The 24488-nt window shown below is 47.9% G+C and overlaps 1 protein-coding gene across 4 annotated transcripts in view; it reads left to right on the plus strand.

The window, feature by feature from the left end:
- The window catches only part of SH2D4B (SH2 domain containing 4B), a 75912-nt gene extending 53580 nt beyond the window's left edge, over window positions 1-22332 (plus strand). Inside the window, exons 6-7 of one of the 4 annotated variants that reach the window (XM_045040221.1) lie at window positions 21943-22011; window positions 22087-22332. In XM_045040221.1, coding sequence (XP_044896156.1) covers window positions 21943-21971 — 29 coding nt within the window. In that variant the 3' untranslated portion in view covers window positions 21972-22011; window positions 22087-22332. Of the gene's footprint in view, window positions 1-4375; window positions 4597-8517; window positions 11807-21942; window positions 22012-22086 lie in introns of those variants that run through there. The other 3 variants (XM_023240616.2, XM_045040220.1, XM_045040222.1) reach the window with 3 other exon arrangements.
- The last annotated feature ends 2156 nt before the right edge of the window (window positions 22333-24488 follow it).

Here is a 24488-nt window from a genome sequence, read left to right on the forward strand (position 1 = left end):
GAGAAATTACAGGAAACACTACATTTCCCATCGTTGGTGGGTGAGAATTGGCTCAGAAGGGATCTACAGTTGCAGTCTCCAGTGACCATTCCAGAACAGGTGCTGTGGGGCCTCAGCCATGCCCCTCAGCCAGCTCTGGTCACTGGCTGAGGCAGAAAGTTCCCGTGATCCCTGGGGAGCACTGTGCTCGCTCCTCAGTCAGAAGGGGTGAGGTGAAGCTCTCCCTTCTTCCTCAGCCAAGAGGTTGTGGAGTGTTTAGTAGGGGCAGAGGTGGGATGGGTTGGGGTATGGTTAGTGCTTAGACTCAGTACACTTGGCTTAGAGGCCATCCAGGGAGAGAGAGAGGGAGATGGGGAGGGCAGGGTGAACGGGGCAGGAAAATGTGACAGCTTCTCCTTGTAAGTGTCCCTCTGGGCTCCCAGCCACTAATTCTCTTGGGGGTCAGGTTTGCTGTGAAATGGCCGGTGCCATCCTAAACGATGAAGCTGTACTCCTTTTGGTCTTGGGCCCAGTTACAATTTTGATTTCTAGGTTAAGTATCCAAGAGTGGGGCAGATCTCACAGATGTTTACTATTCCAGACACCCGGAAGAGTCTGCGGGGGGAGGGGGGGAGGTGGTGATGGCAGTGCAGGCTGGGGCCCAGGGACCCGAGCAGTCCCCACCAGAAGAAGTCCTCCTCAGCAGCCTCAGTCTGGGGGGACTGGGTGCTTGGGCAGCACAGTCTGGCAGCACGATGACCAAGGCTGCTACCAGCACAAGGTGACATCCAGTCTTGGCACACGAGCAGCACCCTTGGTGTGGCCAGGACAAACTAGTTACGTGTATTAGACGGCCATTGCGGAGGTGGCTGGTGGCTCAGGCGGTTAAGTGGTTGAGTGTCTGACTCTTCATTTCGGCTCAGCCCGCTCGGTGTGAGATCGAGCCCCGCGTTGTGCTCTACACGGAGCGTGGAGCCTGCTTGGGATTTTCTCTGCCTCTCCCTCTGCCCCTCCCCTGCTTGCATGCATTCTTTTTTTATTAAAAAAAAAAAATTAGATGGCCATTGTGTTCTCAGCCACTGTGGTAAGCACGTTCACACATTAATTAATGTAGGCTCGAGCAACCTTAAGACGTAGATAGTATTAGTGCGACTGCTTAATAGATGAGGACGCCACCCTGGGTTTCAGAAGCTTAAGTAACCTGCCCAAGGCCACCTGTTGAACAAGTCCCTGAGCTGTGGTGTTAGTCCACGCTCTGGATTACTGCTTCGGACCAGCCCCCCAGCATTCCAGGTCCTTGGGGCACAGACATCAGCTTCTGTGTCAGTGTGGGGCTTCTGGGAAGCAGAAGTGCAAGGGATTTACTGGAAGAAATGCCCATGAAGGATAAAGGGGAGAGGGAGCAGGAGAAGGTGGGGAGTCTTCAGACAGTGGTGCAGGGAGGGAGGGAGGGACCGAGGGAAGGAGGGGCGGTTGGGGGAGGAGCCTGCTACTGGAGCGCAGCTCAGGGCAAGTCTTGCTCCGGCTGATGGGAAACCCCAGAGCAAGGACTGCTCACTCAGAAGTCCTGCACTGGGTGGGCACGGTGGCTCCAGTACCCTTGTGCTCAGTCATAGAAACCTCTGTGCTCTGAGGCAAGGGCGCCCAGTCTTTTTTTCTTTTTGATGTTTATTTTACTTTTGAGAGAGAGAGAGAGAGAGAGAGAGAGAGAGCGAGCGAGCGAGCAGGGGAGGGACAGAGAGAGAGAGGGACAGAGGACCTGAAGCGGGCTCTGCGCTGACAGCAGAGAGCCCAGTGCAGGGCTCGAACTCACGAACTGTGGGATCATGACCTGGGCTGAAACTAGGAGTTGGACGCTTAACTGACTGAGCCACCCAGATGCCCCAAGGGCACTCGGTCTTGTACCCTCTGTGCCAGAAGCAGCCTGGGGAGAATATGCTTCAGCGGTGTGTCCTGAGCAGCAGCTGGAGGCTGTCAGTCCAGACACCGTTTGCAGCGGAGTCCGTCCTGAGGGTCCCACGGTTGCCACAGGCTCTACCCTTGAGCCGTTCACAGCCTGTTTCCTAGTGTACTGTAGCCTCTGGGCAGGGCGTTATGAAAGCTCGAAGGTGGGTATCCCGTGCAGCCTCCCGGTGTAGAAATGATTTCCTGACAGGGTTGAGCAGACTGCACACCGAGTAAAGCGAACTTGCCAAGAGGGCTAGTTGTGGGCAGGAGGGACTGAAATGCAGAAATGAGAGCTTGGCCATTTGGGTCCAGACGGGCACCCTTTTCAAATTCTACCGCTCAGAGGGACATCTTTTTCTAACTTGCACAAAGGCGGAGTGTAAGTGATCAGCAGCCTGTGCTTCCCAGGAGAGAAGAGACATCCTTCATTGAGGATTTGGGGTCCGCTGGGACAAAGGGGGCTGGGCTGGGGCTGAGGCTTCTGCACAAGGGGGGCTGGGGGTCAGCAGCCAGTAATGGCTCATGAGGGAGTGAGTGAATGAGCCTAGAGAGGTGGGTGAGATGGGGTCCCGGAGCCCAGTGCCTGTCATTGCTGAGCCTGGACTCTGCTGGATTTCAGAGGGGCCATTCAAAGGTTTTAGATGGCAGAGAGACATGACATTGTCCTTTTGGTCTTACTGGTCACTTTCGGGCGGTAAAAAGTCAAGTCCTATTCAAGTTTGATTGTTCAGTCTCCTACCCCATGTAACACTTCTCTCCTCTCCCAGTTTCCAGTCTGGGCTGGGCTTTAGCTTGAGGTGTGGGGAATGGGGTTGGGGGTGACATTTGCTGGTCTCTCGTCCTCCTGAGCTGGCTCTACACTGTCTCACTTTCTTCCCCACCCCAGCTACCTTTAGGGTCTAGGTCCTCTGATATTGGGGCAGGGAGGTGGGTGAGGGACTGTGCTGAGTCTTGTGACAGATTCCAGGTGGGCCATTTTGGCCCTCTTTTGGCTGTCACTGCTTCCCTGGCCGAAGGCACTAATGCCCTCCCTGGGGGTAGGGGACAGCCCCAGGGTGCACCCTCCTGCCTATGAGGGGTTTGTGTGCGATTCTTCAGGTGTCCTGTGGCAGAAGGGCTCCCTACTTCCTTCCCTTCCTCTCTCTCTTCCTAATTTCCTACTTCTGTAGCCTGGTTGGGGAGAGGGTAGCTCACTTGATTGCCTCTTGATAAGTCCTGGGCAAGGAGGAAAGAGGTGGCTCCCATTTGTGTTGGCTGTCTTTAAAAGGGGGACAGGTGACAGTGTGATTGCCTCTATGTCCTCTGCTTTGGGCGCAAGGAAAGTCTGGCCAGATGACCTATAAGTAGGAGAGTGATGGTGGTGTGTGTGTGGGGGGGGAGGGGAACACTACAGGAAAGTGCAATATTGAAAGCGGTACCAGGGTGCAGCGTGGGACAAGTCACAAGTCCCTGGGTCACAGGGATGAACAGCCCAGCTGCCTTCTACCCCTTGGCTATGTCACTGCCGTAAATGATCCCGCTGAATGTATGCAGCGGGTGAACAGGTGGGCGTGTGAACAAGACAGTGTGCTCCTCCTCTCCCCCGAAATAACAGAGGACAACAGCAGCCAACATGTCCCCAGTTGTTCTCAATTTATGAAAGGCTTTCACAAACTTTATCTGACTTGAAAGTTGTGAGGTGCCCTCGAAGTGGTCGGATTAAGATGATCACTTAAACGTCGAAGGACACCACAGAAGTTGAGGGGTTGGCTGAACATCCCGTAGCCCGGATGAAGGCAGGGGTCAGTAGGTAATCTAGGTTTTCTGGCTCCTGCCCTCAGAGGTGGACCCACTGCACGCATGGCTTCCTGTGCTCTATCCAGATGAGCGCAGCTCCCTAAAAGCCCTGCTGGAGATAGCCACTGGCGAATACTCGACTCCAGGGCCAGACCGCCTTTCATACTGTGGTGAAAGCACATTGTGAAGGACTGTAGAAAATTTTGTCCTTTGAGCTGTTTGCCTGGTGTCCGCAGGTGGATGGAGGAAGCCCTCTTTCTTCTTAAGAGGACGTGCTGTGTTCAGGCGTTCATTCACGGGTACAGGAAAGGTAACTGGGGTAGTAATCGTAAGTCCCTCCAGTGTTGTTATCAAAGCAGGACTCTTATTTGTAATTGATAGATGCTATAATCCTGGCTCATTGCTAATTCTTTGCTTACCCAGTTAATCCAAGGTAGTGTGGCATAATTTGGAGGAAAGAATGCTAAACTCAGGTCCTAGTAGGAATTCTGCCCAGACAGCTTGTTCTGGGCCAAGATGAGCCCACTGTGGAATGAGGCAAGTACCTGAGCCCCCCGCAGCCTCCCTTCCTGACACCCTTGAAGGAGGATGAGGGGCAGGGATGAGTAGAGGAGAGTGGCAGGGGAAGGTTTGCTGAACCTATGGCCTTTTTTCCCCCCCTCTTTTAAACCAGGAATTATTAGCCGAGAAGATGCAGAAGATCTCCTTGAGAACATGACAGAGGGAGCATTTTTGGTCCGGGTCAGTGAGAAAATCTGGGGTTATACCCTCTCCTATCGCCTGCAGAAAGGGTTCAAGCACTTTCTTGTGGATGCCTCTGGAGATTTTTACAGCTTCCTGGGAGTGGACCCCAATCGCCATGCGACGCTCACTGATCTCATTGATTTCCACAAGGTATCCCTCGTAGGGGTGCTGGTTGAGAGATGGGACTGGTAGAAACTTGAGCTGAAGTAGAGCCAGGTTGTAGGTGTTCTAAGAGAGGAGGTGGAGAGGGAGCACGCAGCCCCCAAAGGTCTGTAGGATCACAGGAACATGGAACATTGGGGTGGAAGAGAGTACAGTTGTCTAGACAGGCTCTGGGACCTTCTGTTTTTCTCTCTGGCTTACCCCCTGACTGATACAGGCACCTGGTCCCTAGCGTCTTCTCACCTCGAGTAGCTGAGGGCTTCCTACTGTCAACACTTAGGAGCTGGTTGACCCACCTTCAGTCCAAACCTGCATCTCACCTACAACTCATCCCTAGGATGTCCTGCTTGAGAACATTCTAGGCAGGTCTCTGGCAGCTCTGTAGGGTTAGCTGAAGCCTAGCTGTCAGCCCCGTGGTTTGAGACGCTTTTCCAGTAGAGTTACCATGTCTCTTGTTCCAACTACAGCTTTACCACTTGGTATGTGTATAACCTTGGGTAGGTTCCTTAGCCCTCCCTGAACCTGAGCTTCCTAACCAGGCAACTGGATGTAAATAGTACTTAGTTCAGATCCCGTGACCATTAGATGAGGCAGTGTACATAACGGTGCTCTGTAACTGGGAAGCGGTATGGAAGTTCTTCTTTTCCAGAACCCTGTCTTGTTATTTGTCCCCTGCTGTAGACCTCTCATTGGGAAAGATGTTGCCTTCCGAACAATATATTTAGACAGGAGCAACTTTTGTGTTGATGTGGCTGTTGGCACGGTGGTAACTGGTAGCTGGGAGAAAGCCTAAGATGGAACTCGATGGCCCAGAAGGGTGGGGGAGGGATTCCAAGAGACAGAGTGGTGGGAGCTCACCATCTCCCTGAGCTTTGCACCTGCGGAAAGGTTCTCAGGGTTACTTGACCATCTCACTGGGTTTTTGCTGTAATAGGGACTCTTGGATTTGTATTGTTTTCTCTTCATGGATGTTCCCAGGGCTCTGAGGACAGCTCCTGACTTGACCTTGTAAGTCAAGCACATGGACAATCACCCGTTTACAAGTACCTAGACGTTGGCTGGAGAGTACGGCTGGAAAACTGGACTCACCAGGTTGAAGGCAGATTTCTACCTGTGTCGGGAACAGTCTTCTAACAATTCTAGGAAAGAGAGAGCGAGGGCATGTGTGGATGTTGGCACCTTCTCTGTATCCGGCATTGTGCCTGTTGCTGTACATCATGGTCTCACGTAATCTCCATGGCAGCTCTGTGAGGGAGGCATATTTCACAGATCAGGAAACCAAAGCCAGGGAGCTTGGGTAGCTTCCCTAAGTTTTCATGGCTGCTACCACTAGCTCCAGCAGTTAATCCTCAGGCTGTCTGCCTCTAAGGCTTATGCCTTTTCCCTCTGTACCACACTGCTTGGTTTCCCCTATCAAATATAATGTGCCTTGAGCAGCGATGAACTTCTTGCCCCTGGAAGTGTTTAGGCAAAGGGAAAAGGTCCGTCTCTCGGAGAGGCTATGCTATGGTTCCTGCACAGGAAGGCTTGAACAGTATCTTTGAAGGTCTTTATTCTCTTCCGAATCTGGGGTTGGAGACTGCCAATCCAATTTTGTTTCTTTCACAAAAGGGAGAGCTCATCTATGCCCTTGTGGCAATCTGATGGCCAGCGTGTGTAAATTAAAATTTTAATTACACAACTAATTTATGATTACATTCTAAGAAACATCAGATACAGTACAAGGTGAAAGCCTTGTTCTTTAAAGATTTTTTTAAGTTTATTTATTTATTTTGAGAGAGAGTGCAAGCAGGGGAGGGGCAGAGAGAGAGAGGGAGAGAGCGAGAATCCGAAGCAGGCCCCGCACCGTCAGCACAGAGCTTGATGCGGGGCTCAAACTGACAAACCATGAGATATGACCTAAGGTGAAGTCCACCACTTAACTGACTGAGCCACCCAGGCGCCCTGTGCCTTGTTCATTTAATATCCCCACTTCCCCTGGGTGGTTCAGTCGGTTAAGCGGCTGACTTTGGCTCAGGTCAGGATCTCACGGTTCGTGGGTTTAAACCCCACGTGGGGCTCTGTGCTGACAGTTCAGAGCTTGGAGCCTGCTTCGGGTTCTGCTTCTCTCTCTCTGCCCCTCTCCCACTCACACTTTGTCTCTGTCCCTCAAAAATAAATATTAAAATCCCCACTTCAATACGGTATTAACATAGGAATTTATGTACATGAGGAAATACATAGTTTTGTTAATTTTCACATAAACTGGACGATTCTTTACTTAATAGCTCAGCAATATGATTGTTTTGTTTAACACAATATATCATATGGTATATTTTTTGAAAGCATGGTCCCTGGAAGCAGGCTGCTAAGTTTTCAATCCCAACTTCATTACTGTGTGTGATTGCAGGCAACTACTGATGATTTGATGCTTTAGTTTCCTCCTCAGTAAAATGGGTTTCAAAATAGCACTCGCCTCCTTAGGGTCACTGGCAGGTTTCACTGAGAGAGCACTGTGTAAATTGCCGAAACAGTGTACCTGACATCTGTAAGTGATCGGGACGTTGGCTGTTACTGAAACGTTTCTGTTCAGTCCACGCACCACATCCTTGTACGTGCCCCATGGTGTTCCGCAATGGCCACTTAGTCAGCTTCCAGGCTCCCACGATCACAAACGGGGCTGCAGAGATTTGCTTGTCTGTGTCTATGTCACTTAGGGCGCATGTGCAAGGATTTCTCTGGATGGATCCCTCGTACTGGGATTGCTGGATAGAAGATTATGCACATTTTAATTTGAAAAGATCTGCCAGATTGCCCTCCAAAAACATAGCGCCAATTCATGCTTCTGCCAAAGCGAGATGAGGCTGTTTCCCCACACTGCTGCCAGCCCTGGGGATTATCAGTCATTTTAATTTTTTCCCATTAGATGGGCAGATGCTGTATCTCCTTGTTGATTAGCTTGCATTTCTCTGATTCCTACTGGCACAGAGGATCTTTTCATATGTTTACTGGCCACTTGGATTTCTGCTGGGGATTGTCTGTTCCTGTCTTCTGTCCATTTTCTACTTAGACATCTCCTTTCTTACTGATGTGTCAATTCTTCCAGCAACAGAATCGCTCTTTAGTTATGTCCATCCTGCCCCTCAGGTCTTCTATGGAAATTTTTATTTAAATGGGCATTCTTTTCATTTCCAGGTTCTTTAATTTTGAAAAAAATATAGCCGATTCTTATCTCATGGATGATTTATGTTCTTATGTTCTCCTGAGGAGATTAATACCTATCCCTTAAAGGCTCCTTCTGTTTGTTTTATAAACTTGACCTTCTCTTCAGTGTCCATTCTGTTGTTGAGTTTGGCATCTTTCTTTTATAGGTGTGATTTTTCCTTAAATATTCATAGATTTTGAGCTATGAGGTGGTGTCTGAACTTGAAATTTCCTGTTTATCCATCAATGGATGTAGTCCCTATTTCCCAAATCTGTTCTCTCCATGCTGTAAGGGTTGGAGTTGATAGTGAGTAGCTAGCTCATCTTTTGGGCATGGGAGTGTAGGAGCTTTGGTGGTCTCTCCTCACTTCTGATCTGCCCAAGGCAAAGACCTTTGCTGTCTGGGGTTCCCCAGCCCCTGCCCTACGTTATCTCCTCCGACACTCTCATCCTGTAGGTCTTTTGGTTTTTCAGTACTCTTTAACATTTAGCTTTGTGGATGGCCTTCCTTCTTATTTTCCCGTGTTGGATTTCTTTCCATTTTCCCAATATGGATTTACTTCTTTTTAAAAGCAGATTTTTTTCCCTGTCATTTCTATAAATTTGAGTGAGGAGAAGGCAGATACATATTCATAGACTTTCTACCTTGAACTGGTCTCTCTCTGGCGGATGTTTATTTCCCTTGCTTGATTATAAGTGCTCTTTCCTTTTTGTTTTCCCTTTTAGGAGGAAATTATCACTGTTTCAGGGGGAGAGCTGCTGCAGGAACCCTGTGGACAGAGGGACAGCCCGCCAGACTACCATCTGTTGTTTGAATGATTTTTTTCCCCCTTACCAATTGGACTTCTTTGGGCATCCAGTTTTTGAACTCAGCTTAAGAATTTCCCAGCTCAAATCCTTCCTTATGGCCTTCTGGAATATCCACCACCATCCAGTGGATTAAGTAGATTAGTATGCCTCAAGGGATATGAAATATATGGCATATGTGCTATCGGTCCCTGTCCCGATGCCCAGGACAGAAACTGCAAATAGCTGCTGCAACTCTTTCACGAAGAGTTTAGTTATGACTTCAGAAGAGAAGCCTATCTGCCCTAAATCGAGCTCCTAGAGCACACGGACCATGTTTTAATAATCGAAAATAATTCCAGTGCCGAACTCCGATTTTAACATATGGTAGGCATTCGATAAATATTTGTTTGAATGAATGCGGTTCTTCTGAAAGTTTTCCAACACTAATCAGCAGTCGTTTCTAGTAAGTTATTTCCTACCTGTTCTGTTTATAAAGTCATGGAGAGGATGGAAGAAACGTTGCAAAGAATTTATATGGAAAATAGAGACGCTGCGTCTTTAATGGTGTATGTTACTGCCCTCATTGATTTTACCGTTGGAATTACCCAAGGCTTCTGAGACCCCGCTTCCAGAATAGGTGACGGATGCTACCCTGCCTTCCTTATTTGCCACCCCTGCTTGGTCTTGGAAGCATATCTTGACCCTGGTTTTACAATATTGAGGCAGTGGTTTCATGCAGTCCCAATAAATGTGCCCAAAACCTGGGGTGAATTATAAATCCAAAAAAGCCTTTGCTCTCTAGGATTTACCCCTCTTTATGCAGGTTATTCAAATGATTACTTCTGCCTTTACGGTCCTTTGGACACTGATCCTTGTGTTCACTTACTCTGGCTATGTTTTTCATATCAACAGGATTCTTCCTGTGACCCCTGAATAACTCTCAGGGGCAGTGTCTTTGCCCACACTCTGCCTTCACGTTTATGGACATATGCGTAGAGACAGCATGTTGTGATGGGAATATTATAGTGGCATCAACTCCCCACCCTGGACCTTACTAGTATTGTAATGCTAGAAGCCCCGTATTTGGTGGGAGTGGGAGGATGGATGGACTTTGTGCCTTGTCGGTGGGCGGGCATACGTTACTTGATGGTCACCTCACACATATCTTACATCACACACCTCTCACATCATGCGTCTCTTCCATCACGTTATCTCTTACGCTCCATTTCCTCTCTTGCCTCTTCTACTCTTCACATCCTTGGCTGCTTATTATGCCCTGGTCACCAGCACTGCAATCAGTTCTGCGTGGACTCTGTTTTTCGCCACTGGGCCCATCAGCTTCATTTGAGATGAGCCAACGCCACCTGGCCCCACGTGGGGCTCTGGGCCTCTCATCCCCTATGGCTGCAGACGCAGAAGACACCAGAAAACCAGCAGGAGCAGGGCAGTTAACTCCCCATGCGGTGAAGCTTGCATCAATGGGAGACAGCAGCTTGAGGATTAGTTCTTTTGTCTTCCTCCTCCGGGGGGGGCTGTTTGGACCGGCAGCTCTTCCTATGACCTCTGGGAAAACAGTCCTGCAAGACCTAGCAACTAGTCCTGATGGAACCAAGGGTGAGGCCCACCCCCTCCTGTGTGGCCCCCCTCCTTCCCCGCCTCGCTCTCCTGCTCCCCCCCAGGATGGCACTCTTGAGCTGAATGACACCACAGAGGCATTTGCCGCAGGCTCTGCCTCTTAGGGAAAGCCAGGGAAGGACCCATTGTACAGATGTGTTCGATAATGTCAGCTTTGCAACCTGGCGCCCTTCTGCCGTCTCACAGGGCCCCTGAATGAATAAAACCAAGGGAAGGCAGGAAGCCGGCTTCCTGAATACGGAAGTGCTTTAAAACTATTACCGATTATGGTTCGATTCTCTTCTGTTAGACGTCGAGTGGCCTCAGACGAGCTGAATTTTAGTTTTGGCCATGCTACTTACAAACTATGTGACTTTGTTCAAGTCAGTTAACCCCATGAAAGCTTCTCAGTATACTGAGAAGAGAGCTTTTTGTGTGGCCGTCACTGGGTTTTTTGGAGGGTCAGTTACATGAGCAGTAGGAGAGCTTCATCTAAATGGAAGGCATTGCTAATAACAACCCCACTAACAGCAACAATTATTCTGGGCTCAGCAGCGATGTGTCAGGGGAACATGGTGTTGATTTTCAAGGTGTTAGAGGAAGCTTCTTATTCCAAGAACTAGCAGCAGCTCTGAAAGCAGACCAAGGGTTGAGAACCTGAACCCCTGAGCTGTTGTTTCTGTCGCTCCTAATTAATATGTGAGAGACAACAGCTGGGTTTTCCATGCCTAACACATTTATTTCATTCTGTTTGGGGCCTGCACTTTCTGCACATCTCATATATTTTAGGTTTTACCTGGCCTTAAAATAAATTCCTCGTAAGTTGTCCTGCAAATGAAATTACTGTCTGGAAAACTGCAATTTCATCTTGAGAGTTTTATTATGCTAATAAATGTCAGGATTCTCAAATAAAGGGATTGGCTTTTTTTTTTTTTTTTCCCCTCCCCGAGCCCTGCAAATATAATGAAAAACAGTCAGTCAGCTACAAGATTCCGCAGAGAGAAAATTTACAGTCTGGAACTAGAAAGAGAAGTTGTAAAAAACACTAGGCAACTTATCGGAAGATAAACGTCGACGAATGGAAGGGTGACTTGGGGTCCCGGTCAGGGAGAGCCCTACGTGGCTGAGCTGGGGAGCTGGACACCTGGGGTGCAGGGGTCTGGGGAGCATAGGCCGCAAGCGGCTTCTGGGAGTGGGAATGGAGCCCTGGACATGAAGACCCGGGTGCCTGGGGAGTGCGGCCCTTTTTCATACCCTTGAACCCTTCCTTAGCCTGAGGACCAGATCTGGAGCCAGAAAGACCTCTGTTCGGTGATCCCAGACAAGTGTTTCCAATTCTCTGGGCCATCGTTTCCTCTGTGAAATGGGGTAAACCGTGACTGTCTCAGATGGTGGCCTGTGAAAATGTAGTCGACCCTTGAATAATGTGGGGGTGAGGGGTACCGGCCCCCCACACGCTCAAAAATCCACATATAGCTTTTAAGTAACCTCAAACTTAACTACTAATAGCCTGTTGTTGACAGAAGCCTTACCAATAACATAAACGACCAATGAAACACCTACTTTTTTATATGTATCATATACTGTATTTTTTACAATAAAGAAACCTAGAGAAAAGAAAATGTTATTAAGAAAATCATACTGGGGGCACCTGGATGGTTCAGTTGGTTGAGTGTCTGACTCTTGATTTTGGCTCAGGTCATGATCCTAGGGTCGTGGGATTGAGTCCTATGTCGAGCTCTGTGCTGAGCATGGAACCTGCTTGAGGTGTTCTCTCTCTCTCTCTCTCTCTCTCTCTCTCTCTCTCTCTCTCCCCCTCTCTCTTTGGCCCTTTCCCATGCTCACGCTCCCCCTCCATCTCTAAAATAAAAAAGATAATAATAAAAAAATAGAAAAAGAAGAAAATCATACTGAAGAGAAAATACATTTAGAGCACTGTATTTATTGGGGGGAAAACCGCATATAAGTGTACCCGTGTAGTTCAAACCCATGTGGTTCAAGCATCAACTGTCACATGATGTGAGATTTTGTAATAGTGATGACAAATTCTGTTTCAGCTGTGTGTGTGTGTGTGTGTGTGTGTGTGTACTCACAATCATGCTGAGGCAGACAATGCTATCATCTCCACCTTGTGCATGGGGAAACTGAAGCACAGAGAAGTTTAGGACCTCCCCAGCGTTACCTGTCTGGGAATTCGTGTTTTATTGCTGGGATTTGCCACCCTGGCTTCAGAGTCCGCGTAGACCTTAAACCAGTGCTTCTCAAACTCGGGTGTGCAAATCAGACACAAAGGGATGTTCTTAAAATGCAGATTCTCCTTGCGTGCATCTGGGGTGGGGCTTGAGGTTCTGTATTTCTAATGAGCCCTTGGGTGCTGCTGATGTTGCTGAACTGTCTGCCACACTTTGAGAAACCAGCTTTGAAAGCAGGGCTTTGCAAACCATTGCTACAGGCCAAATTTGGCCTGAGGCCCTATGTTTCTACAGCCTAAGTAAGAGCCAAGAGTGGTTTGTACATTTTCAAGTGGTTGGAAAAAAAGTTAAAAAGAAGAATAACATTTTATGACCTGTGAAAATTTTATTACATTCAAATTTCAGCACTCATAAAGAAAGTTTTATTGGAAGAGAGCCACGCTCATTTGTTGACATCGCGTCTTTGGCTGTGTAGGGCCTGGAAAGCCTGAAATAGTTACCGTCTGGCCCTTTACAGAGAATGCTTGCTGACCCTGGCTTTAAATTACGTGCATATGTCACAAATTATTTTGCTCTCTTGGTCTGCTTTATCTAAATCTACTCTTAGGAGCGATTCTCACACTATATTTATACCCTGAACAAAATGTGTTACATTTTCCGACAGCGTTCCTATTTTAAATACAATACATCTCACCCCCTCTCTGGTAACCAGAAAGGAGGCTCATTTCTTTGACCAAGGGTTTTAACCAAATGTAAGCCAGTAACTATCACGGTTATATAGATGCTTCACATGGACATTAAAGCATTTGCCTCTAAATTTATCATCCTTTCTTACACTTAACTGTGCCTATGTCTGTTTTGCCCTTCTGTCTGTGCGGTCACCGAGGTCTGACAATGTCATATTTACTGGTGTTTTATCATGCGTGGAACAGTGGATGTTGTTGGGTTGTTTGTGTTACAGATTCGGGACAAACGGACTATGCAGATCTCAAAGCCTTGCTTTACCCTTGACAGGAGCCCTAGAGTCGAAAATCACAGGCTGAGCTAAATGATGGCTGCCTTGGGTTGGAATCTTGAACCCACTACTTTGAGTTGTCTAGAGGAACGAACCAACCAACCAACGAGACTGAAAAGGTCAGAGACAGCCCATCTAATAGCTAGGGTGGGATGGGCGAACTGAGAATTAAAACAGAAATCGCATCTTGGCAAAGCTGTTCTGTGACTTGCCAAACGTAGACTGAACTCAGCCACAGCAGGCCAGAGAACTGCCTGAGCCCAAACTCTTTTAGCTTGTTTGTGCAGACTCGTGTGTTCTCACAGGATGTCGGATGCGCTGATCTAGCGGTCACTCTGCGTGACTTTTTTTTATTATGGTAAAATATACGTAACATAAAATTTACCATTTGAATGCACTCGGCACCCTGCCCGTGCACGGAACACTTCATCTTGTAAAACTGACGCTCGGTACCCATTAAACAATAACTCCCCATTCTCCCCTCCCTCTGGCCCCTGGGAATCAGCCTTCTACTTTCTGTCTGTTTTAATTGAATAATTCTAGGTAGCTTATATAAGTGGAATCATTCTGTATTTGGCTTTTTGTCACTTGGCATGATTTCTCCAAGGTTCGTCCGTGTTGTAGGATGTGTAAGTATTGTCTTCCTTTTGAAGGCTGAGTAGTATCCCCTTGTATGTATGTACCACATTGTGTTTATCCGTTCATCCATCCGTGGACGTTTGGGCTGCTTCTGCATTTTGGCCATTGTGAAAATCATCCCGCTAGGAAAACTCCCTGGTTTACAGATTCTGACCAATCCCTGCCCAAGCCGTTCCCAGTCTCAATAAGAAACCTTGCCTAACTCCCGCCTTACGAGAAGTTCATGATTCCTCTGGTCTATGCTCTTTCTTGTCGTAATAAGCTAATAAACCTAACTTGGGTTACACGTATGCTCTAGGTGGGCTTTAGCTGGTGGGCTTTAAATCGATGATATCTGTGAAGCATGGGGTCCATGAGAAGCACTTAATAAGAGCTGAATGTCTTCTCCCCCTTGACCACGCTAAGAGCAGCTGTGCAAGTCTGTGTCATGAGTCGCAGTGTGTGCACTTACACCCTCGTCTCAGAGAATGAGCTTCTGGACTGGCTGGGCTACGAGCTCATCCCCCAGAAGACTGTGTAAAGCGGTCTTGGCAGAGCCAGAGGCAGACTCAAAAATGGTGCGCCAGCTGCTCTTCTGAAGGGAAATTTCTTATCCCGGGGGCACCCAATGTCAGAGGCCCAGTGTTCAGAGGGACCCCCTCAAGGGAGGCTGAAGGAGGAGGCCTCAGGAACACCTGCGTCCTGTAGAATGGGGGGGGGCAGCGGAGCTTGTTTACGGTGGACCCTTAACCCATTTGCTAAGGGGCTTCTACCCTCCATGGACACCTATCCTACTCCCCCCTCGCCTCCTCTGCAGACAGAAGGAGACAGCAGAGGATAGTGGGAAGAGTAATTCTTTGGGGCTATCAATATAAACCTAAATTTAAATGGCAGAAGAATAGAAGAGGCTGCCAGGGGGCACCTGGGTGGCTCAGTTGGTTAAGCGTCTGACTCCTGATTTTGGCTCAGGTCATGATTTCACTATAGTTGTGAGATCGAGCCCTGCAATGGGTGTGGAGCCTACTTAAGATTCTTTCTCTCCCTTTGCCCCTCCTCAATCATGTGTGCGTGTTCATGCACGTGCTCTTTCTCTCAAAGAGAGGAGAGGAGAGGAGAGGAGAGGAGAGGGGAAGGGGAAGGGGAAGGGGAAGGGGAAGGGGAAGGGGAAGAAGGAGAAGGAGAAGGAGAAGGAGAAGGAGAAGGAGAAGGAGAAGGAGAAGGAGAAGGAGAAGGAGAAGGAGAAGGAGAAGGAGAAGGAGAAAGAGAAGAAGAGGCTGCCAGGAAGAGGAAACAAGTGTCATAAGCAAAGGTTCGGAGGCATGAAGGTGCATAAGTGTCTGTGCATGTGTGTTTGAGGGTCAAAAGCCTTAAATATGATCCAAGGGGGTCATTCAGACCCAAACATGGGCCGTGTGTGTGTGTGTGTGTGTGTGTGTGTGTGTGTGTGTGTGAACGAAGGCCTGAGGGTCGCTCTCTAGGATACTATTCTCTACTCCTCCCTTATCATACCAACTAAACATTTGCATGGCCAAATTCATCACTGGGGACACATTCTGCCCAGATTCTCCGCCGTTGGCCAAGTGCCTTGGACACTTCTGCAAGCCTATGGGGCAACAGCAATTTGTGCGTATAACTTGGGTGTTGACCAAAAACTCAGCATAGCCTTCCATAACTTGGTTTGTTCCTTATATGTCTTTTCCTGAATCCTTTAATCAATATTGCTTTAATCAGTATTGCTGACTACCTTTTATGTCCTCTGCTGGAACGTCTCTGGGCAATTTCTCTTTTATTCTCACATCGTCATGGATTTTTGGTGGGTTTTCCATTTGTTTTTTTCTGACTGGCTGTCATTATTGCCTTTCATTTCACCATTTTCTGATGGTTCTTTCTGCCCTGGGCAGCTGCCAGGCAATTCGGTGAGAGGAGGGAACCCACCCCCTTATATGTGGCCTGGGTATTCTTTGCAGTGTCATGTTTCTACTGGGTTGTTTGTTGTTGAACGGAACTATAGAAATTTCTTTGGGATAATCAAACCTCCCCCCTCATTTCTGGTTTCTAAGGATTTATGAAAAGTATGACACACGTATAAGCCGATAAAACAAACAGCGAGAATATTACAATGAAACACAGAAATTAGTATTCTAATAAATAACTACATCCATAAAAAACATCTGTGAGCTAGTAGCCCAAAGTCTGACTCTAGCACACTGTTTTAGGAACAAATCTGACACCTCCCCAAGTCTGCCTAACAAAACATCGTTTTCCATTAACAGCTTAGCAATTTGTTCAAGAGGCATGGAATCCCTGAACAAATGGGCCATCGGGAAACTAATTAATGACGCTCTGCATTAGACACGTTCTTAACCTTAAAAAGCAGACGCTAACTCATAGTTGAAACAGAAACACAAAATCATTTTAGGAACAACTTAGCTTTTATTACTTAGTGCATACCAAGGGAGGAATACTTTGTGTGAAAAGCACTTACCTGACACATCTATAAAACAATAGAGCCCGGGCTGGTAGGTGTACCACACATGGCCCTTAAAGAGAAACTGTCAGTATTCACAATAGAGATTTATGTTCTCAATTAAGCAATTCAATTATTGGTTTAAGGGAGGTACCATTTCTCCCAGCAATTTAAAAAGCCCTGAGCACTAATTTTTTAGCCAATTGTACTGAAAAGTACGATGGTGGGTCAAAAAGGAGAAAAAGTTAGAGATACATTTCATGGGCTCTTACAAGCTTTTTCTTGTGTCCCTGTTACTTCTTCAGATAGAATCATTTTTCAATACCATTGAATATGTATTCTGTCTTTTGCCACAGACATCTGAGAGTGGCCAGAAGCAGACCTAGGGGCTGTTGGTGTCTATATTAGTCAGATCCCTTAATAGGAAAGAAGAGGGAGCCCAATACAGGGCCATCTGATGAGGCTTCATTCCCAAAGGTGGGGGTGTAGGGGAGCCAACTGGAAAGTGCAGTGACCTATGGCTTAGTAGCTTCCCAGCTGTCTCCCTCCCTAGCTCACCCCCAATGACAAGGGAGGAAGCAGGTGCCGTATGAGGAAGGAGATCCACATGCAGGTGACCAGAGACAGAGCTGGCCTCAGGTGGCCTTGCAGGCAGGTCCCTGGGGCAATAAATAAATACCCTGACCTCACCCTCCTCCTTCCTTCTAATCTCTGCAGCGTGCCCCAGTGGCTGCACCACCTAAAGCCAGAGGGTCTGAAACTCTGGGTGAAATCTACCCAGGTCAGTCTCCAAGGTAGAGGGGGCCAAAGGTGTATCTGGGGGGCAAAGTTAGTCTGATGGTGTCCCAGCATTCTTTGCCAACCCTGAGTCCTCTCACACATCCAGAGCTATATCTCTGCCTGCTTTCCTGTTCCATCCACCCCTGTCACCTTTCCAGTCCCCCTCGGAAAGTCTGGGCCTCTTCATCTTGCTTTGAAGGCAGACACCATTATCTCATTACCTAACTTCCAGCTTTTCAACTTGGCTCTAGTGTTTCGGTGCCTGCCACCACCACCAGGTGACGCTCACCTTTCCCTCCTTACCTGAGGAGACAGACAGCATGGCAGTGGTCACTGGACCCCGGGATGGCAGACTGCCTCATCCTCTATACTCTGATGTGCCCATTTTGATGGATTTTCTATTTAGTTTCATGTTTAGCAAGGAACCCATTCTTGGGATATTTCGGTCCTGACTGTGACCGTTTGATCCTTTTGTGGGTCTCCAAAGACAAAGTAACCATGGGAGATTTGTGAGGGTCATCAGAGAAACACACAACTGGAGTCAGTACACTCTGAGCATCTCTGGAGGCTCAGGGCTCCCGCGCAGGTCCCTCAAGCCCCTACTGCTGGAGGAACATGAAGCCTGGGTCCCGCCCCTCAGGAAGCTCTGTCCAGGGTCTCCACGCAGTAGTTCTACAGTGTTGGCAGGATGAGGGGGTGGCCATTCAAAATGGCTGTTGTCATTTCCTCACTGGTTCATCTGAGCATGGGATGAACCACTCGTGTGATTTCTAGCAAATTAGGAGGAAGAAGTGAAATTCAACTATAGTTGAGACTTCTGGCTGAGTCTGATATGGCCATATTTGAAATTTGGCCACAACAGGAGGACAGAAAACACACTAGCAATGAGGGGAAAGATCCGCAGTTGTCTGCTTCTGTCTGTCCAGCCAGTAAATTGTGTATACACAGGATCACATACCAGGCATGAACAGGAAGATCTAAAGTAGTTTCCAGTGGTACGTGAGAATAATCCAGGGATCTTTAAACAAACAAACAAATGAGCAAGCAATGCCTGCCCTAGTTATGTGGACACTGTTGGTCTGAGCTGGGGTCTCTGTATCAATATATTTGAAGGAAATGGGGGACTCTGTGTGTCAGAGGCTAAATTTGCCCTCTGTGGGGCACAGGATAGTGTGGACATACTGCGTTTGTGGGGACGATGACATTTATAACCTTCATAACTTCAGGTAACTGTGCAAGAAATGAACCTTTAATTTTCTGTAATTAAAACTAATTAATGTCAAATTCTCATTCTGCTGAAATAAACTTGGTTATTTCAGGTTAAACTCAGTCAATTCACAATCCTGTCTTCTTCCCTGCGTGGATTTAAAGCACTAGGGGCGGGGGGTTTGTGACTACTCCTGGGTGGAATGGGGCTGGCTAGGGGTCTTCCTTTCAGGAACTGTTCCTTCCGAGTCAACGTCCACTGGATGTAGCCCCATGTGATGTTGGGGTCTGTCCTGCTTTCCTGCTGGGTGTTGGTGGATGTTCCCATCTTGTTCCCAGCCATGACATTCACACTGCCACTACTGATAGTCCTGGTCTGGCTTCAAAGCCCCAGTAGGTCCACCCTCTGTGAAAGGCACACAGGAAAGATCTGTCTACTTTCTGAGCTCTCTCTATCCAGATGTGTGGAGACTGTGCAACCTCCTGGGACTATCCTTCTAGGTACATTCATATATATATTTAAATAGAAACATCACTTTTATTGACAAGTTAGGGCCACAGATAAGACAGTCCCAAGACAAATACACACACACACACACACACACACACACACACACACACGGATGTATATCTATCTGCAGGGTTTGTCTTTGGAGAAATGAACCTGAAGTTACAGTTCAGTCCAAAGACTACTGCAGGTTTTTCGCTTGCTCAGGGGAGGTCAGTCTTTTGTTCTATTTAAGCCTTCAACTGATTGGATGAGGCCCACCCTCAATACAGAAAGCAATCTGCTTTATTCAAAGTCCACTCATTTAAATATTAATCTCATCCAAAAACACCCTCACAGAAAGATCCAGAGTAGTCTTTGGCGACATATCTGGCACTGTGGCTCAGCCAGATGACATAAAAATAACCATCACAGTGGCCCTTAACTCTAGAAGCCAATGGCGATGTTAAAAAGCATTGACTTCCTGATGACAAGACTTGGGCCATGGTGTCCCTAAGGAGGGCCTTACTTGGTGGTCCCCTCTCTTGGTGTTCTGCCACACCTATGCCTCAGACTAGGAGGACCCAGCTCTCTCTAGCCTCCCAGATCAAAGCCTTTGGTAAATCGCTCCCTGCTGCTTCTTCAGCCTAAAATGGGAGAGAGAGATTGCCCCCAGGCTCTGCTCTTTCTCTGAGGTTGCCAATTCAAAGGCATAGGATTAAAAATAGCCCTCTTTCCAGAGTCAGCCTGGATGAATTCCTCGGGGGGCTCTCCCGTGAAAGCACATCTGTCAGGGGCTTATGAGCCTGTCCAGTCCTGCCTTCCACTTGCTAGCAGGTGAAGAGAAGTGACCTGCTGTAGCAAATCGCCCGTGTCCTTTGGGTATTTGATGTGACTTCTGGAAGCCATCTGCATCAGCTCCAGCTTCTATCCTCCTCCGAAGAGGATGGATAGTTGTAGACTGGCTGTGTCTGAGAACTGCATATGCTTGTTCACCTTCTACAGACAAATGCGCACCTCACACTGGATCCTTTCTAATGGCAGGGGTCCTTTCACCTTGGAAACTCCAAGAGTTTTTTTTCCTTTGGCAGAGACAGTGTGGTCAGGACTTGCATGAGAATGAAGGGAGTGTAAATCCAGGTTGGAATCCCTGACCTGCACTTGCTTGCCTCCGGTCGGGTCTGTGCTCATCTCTGTTGCTTCATTTTGCATCCCAGCAGCAAATGTGCCGATTATAGCCAGCCTTTATTCACTTTTTGACATTTCCAGGATGCCTGCTAAGCTCCTGCCCTACGTGGGGTGCTGGGAACGTAGGGACAAATCAGCCACAGGCAGTGCTTTCAAGGGGGCTCCCAGTCCAGTGGGCCCCTTGGAGCAGAGAGTGGCAGAGCTCTCTCCCACCTCCTTGGACCCCACTTTACCATCGCTGCTGTCAACATCATGTTTTTAATAGCTTGTGTCTGCTGCTCTTCTCAAAGGACTCTACTAGGGTGACTGGAGCCACTTGGCAAGGATGTGCCTTGGGGTTTACATTAATTTCCCTCTCCCACCCTGGCTGCCACTAATCAATGCCTGTTGGGCATGAAGTGTGGGAGCCCAGCCCCTTGTCTGGGGGTGGGACACTTCTGAGGTGCAGATGACCCTCGTGAATTCCCGAGGGGTCAGCCCGAAGCCACCCTCTGCTTCACTTCCATCTGAGATCTCCTCCTGGCTCAGCTTCCTCCGCTTCCTGTCCTGTCCTCCCTTCTCCCCACCGATCTTCCCCCAGGAATTGCCTTCATAAATCCCTGCTATGTGATTCCTCTTCTGAAGGTCTGCTTTGGGGGGAGTGTATCCTAAGTCACAGCAACCTAGTCAGAAAAACACAGAACCATATGATTAAGCTTAAGGGGTGCTGGCAACACAGGTCAAGGACTGTGGGTGAGTGAATGTGTGCGTGTGACACACACAGAAAAGCGTGTCTGGGGAGTTTTGGTGCCACAGGGATGCTCGTGTAGAGTCGCCGTGTCTATTCTGTTTCTGGCTGCCAGGCATCTGAGCCCTTTACCTGAGTGAGTCTGGCTGCAGTGCAGGCTGTGTGGCCCACCACGGAAGTTGAAAAGCCCAATTTTCCCATTCTCTGCCCCTCCTTATAAGAAGGGCAAAGTCCCCCAGACTTGCCCATTTGGACAGATCGGTCTGAACTTGGCTTTGCAGCTGCTGAGTCACATTTCTTATTGGACTGGTGATGGTGGCAGTGTGGGGGCAGTCAGCCCGCGGCAGGTGGTGATGGTGAGGCCCACACCTATGGCTTCTGGTGCTTGGCAGTGGAGGGGTCGGCCCTGAACTGTTTTGCACTGCGGTCTTGGCCGCGGTTCTGACTGTGATTTTCCATCATTCCCAACCACCTGCCTAGGCTTCTCAGTGATGCTGGGAGCTCCTCTGGAAGGCTGCTTTAGTGCTGAAGTCACCTGGAGGCAGATTCTGTTGTAGCCAAGAGGCCTGACTGGCCTTGGGTCAAAAGTCTGGGGAGGATGGAGGGAAAGGGCAAGGGGAGGGGGCCTGTGAAAAGCCACGGAGGTGGAAGGGGCACCAGGAGCTACGGAAGTTTGACATTTATTGGACACAGAGTCAGGGATGAGCTGGAGAGGCCAGAGCAGAAGGATCTCAGGAGTTCTGCGATGGAGATGGGCCTATGTTTCTGTTGCTTTTTCTTCCAGATGTAACCCAGATGAGGAGATGGGCCTTTGATGCTCAGTGACTGAAACTCTTTGGCCATATGATAAATTGTAGTATATTTTATTTTCAAATGAACGTTTCTGTAACATCTCCTGCCTCTAACTTCCTGGAACCTGGGACCCAGAACTAACCACGAAGAAAGGGTCCTGGTTTTTCTGGAATTCCAACCCCTCTGACACAAGAGGAGCCAAGGCAGTGGGGATGGTCCTTTTCAAAGCAGTTCCCATTCTCTAACTTATGCGTTCTGTTTATCAACTCCTTACAGGTAAGAAAACTGAGGCTCATGTGACTTAAAGGTTGTTTGAGGTGACCCAATGACAGAACATTGATGCTGGTATGTGAACCCAGACCTTCTAGCTCCATAGCATTGAGTCTTTCCCTCTGGGCTCACTGAAGATTTTATTTGCAGGTCACGTTTCAGTGTCTGCCTGGAGCACAGGTGAAATACGGCTCACTTCCAGTGTGGCGATGAGGCATCAATCTTATCTCTTCTGTGTCTTTCCAGTTTGGATGTGAGAGAAGATGTACATTCATCAGGGACGCCTAAGACCTCTGTTAAGAATTCAGCTCTAACTGAACAAAAGCCTCGGAGTTCACAGTTATAGGTGGATCTCGCCTTGGCAATGAGGGGGCTAATAAATGACTCTGACGTCCATAAGTGTGAGACGCTATGATTTCCATGTTTGTGTAAATCAAAGCCTTTTACTAGTATCCACAAGCAGTGAGCTGCTGAGGACATGAGCCTATTGGGAGAAAATTCGCATAGTGGTGCTGGTAATGCTCACCTTTCACTGCACGCCCATTACACACTGGAGACCATCCTAGGTACTCATATATGGTATCCACACAATCCAGGCAAAATGCAGTGAAGAAGGTATGGACACGCCCATTTTACAACAGGGACTTCAAGGTTCAAGACGGTTAAGTCGTTTGTCTGAGATCACACAGCTGGTAAGTGGGAAAATTGGGGTTCAGACCATTCCATCTGACTCCAAAGTTTATGCACTTCCGTCTACAATCTTGCTACTCAGAGTGTGGTCCTTGAGCCAGCAATCATATCACTGGCGACCTTGTTAGTGATGCAGGCTCCCAGGCTCCGCCTGGAGCCCAGCTAATCAAAATTCGCATTTCCACAAGATCCCCAGGTGAACAGGTCTGTTCACCTTAAGTTTCTTAAAAAGGTTCTTTTAATGTTTAATGAGAGAGACAGAGAGACAGAGCATGAGTCGGGGAGGGGCAGAGAGAGGAGGAGACACAGAATCTGAAGCAGGCTCCAGGCTCTGAGCTGTCAGCACAGAGCCCGATGTGGGGCTCAAACCCACGAGCCACCAGATCACCACCTGAGCCAAAGACGGATGCTTAACCGACTGAGCCACCCAGGTGCCCCACGTTCACATTAAATTTCAAGGCACTTCCCCTTACTAGGCTACCTGGGTTTCATCCTTTCAGGATCTCGTGGATGGAATTCTGATGGCCATAATTTCAATTGAACATGAACAGAACAATGTCTCATGGAATATTTCATTTCCCCTCTATGTGGACAGTTGTTTCACTTTGGCCCCATAGCTTACGTATAGGTTTCCAACTGCTGGTGATGGGCGGGCAGTAATAGGGAGGGCAGGCAGGACTGTGATACTCTCTCTGTCCAGCAGGGGCATCTGCTGCATCTGCCGACCTCTCTAGCTGCAGACCCCCCAACATGGTGAGTGTAGTGCGTGGAGCAGACCACGCCTAGGTGAAAAAGTCTTGCCGTCTGCTTTCTTGGACTGGGGCCCATGATTCCGCAGTGCTGTGGCACAGAAGTGCAGGGGGCTTTGTCAGTGTGTGTGTTTCCGAGTAAGCCATGCTACAAACCCCCCTGGAAGAGCCTGCACACTTCTTTGCAAGTTGCAAGCCAGCAAGCACATGGAGGCGGGAGCTTGTGGTCAAGGGCAAGGGGCCTGGGTTCTAACTCTACCTCTGCCGCAACCTCACAGTGTGATTTTGGTTCCTGGTTCTTTTCTCCACCTTAGTTTCCCCAGCTGTCTGAGACTAAGGTTCAGGACTAAGGATGAAGGTCTTTTCAAGCTGTAACAGTCTATGAAGTCATAATTAAAATGCCCTGGGAGAACACATTGTCTATTTAAAGGATTTTTTTGTTAAATGAAACTGTGCAAAGCTAATTATCACTCCTTAATTCATTTATTTTATAGCTTTCCTGTTTTTTTTCCTGCCTTTTTTTTTTTTCCGGTACAAAAGTGAATATTTAAAATGTGAAAAGAAATCCCAACAAAACACAAATTTGAATAAGTTGCCAAACACCACAAACATCTTCAAATCCAAGGTGGAATAATGTTTGCTAAACAAGTGCCTACCACCCGTCTAGAATACTTACATCTTCCTACCTTTTTCTTGGCTTCATATTCTTTGATCATCTTGCCCCAGAACTGTCATTTTCCACGCAAAGAATTAAAAGGATAATCTCCTGTTTCTTCTAACAAAGTTGATCAAAATTTAAGGCGTATTCTTGAGATTTGGGACGTATATGTACCACGTGACTTCAGACACACACATACTCATTTGTTTATAGCCTTGCTACAGGATTGTGCTTTTCAAATAGGAAGTCTGAAAAAAATTGTGTTTCACTCAATTTTCATCAACACCGAGAAGGTATAGGCTACATTTATAACTCTATACACTGCATCCTTGAGTATGTTTTTGAAAGGAGAGCACTTCCATTTTGGCTAAACGGCAGTGAGAATTCTGGCTTCCACTGTCAATTGTACACATATGATGGCTCGAGAACTTTCTCACAGATTGACTTCTGGCTCA

The sequence above is a fragment of the Felis catus genome, chromosome D2 (assembly GCF_018350175.1).
Source record: "Felis catus isolate Fca126 chromosome D2, F.catus_Fca126_mat1.0, whole genome shotgun sequence".
Classification (NCBI taxonomy): domain Eukaryota; kingdom Metazoa; phylum Chordata; class Mammalia; order Carnivora; family Felidae; genus Felis; species Felis catus.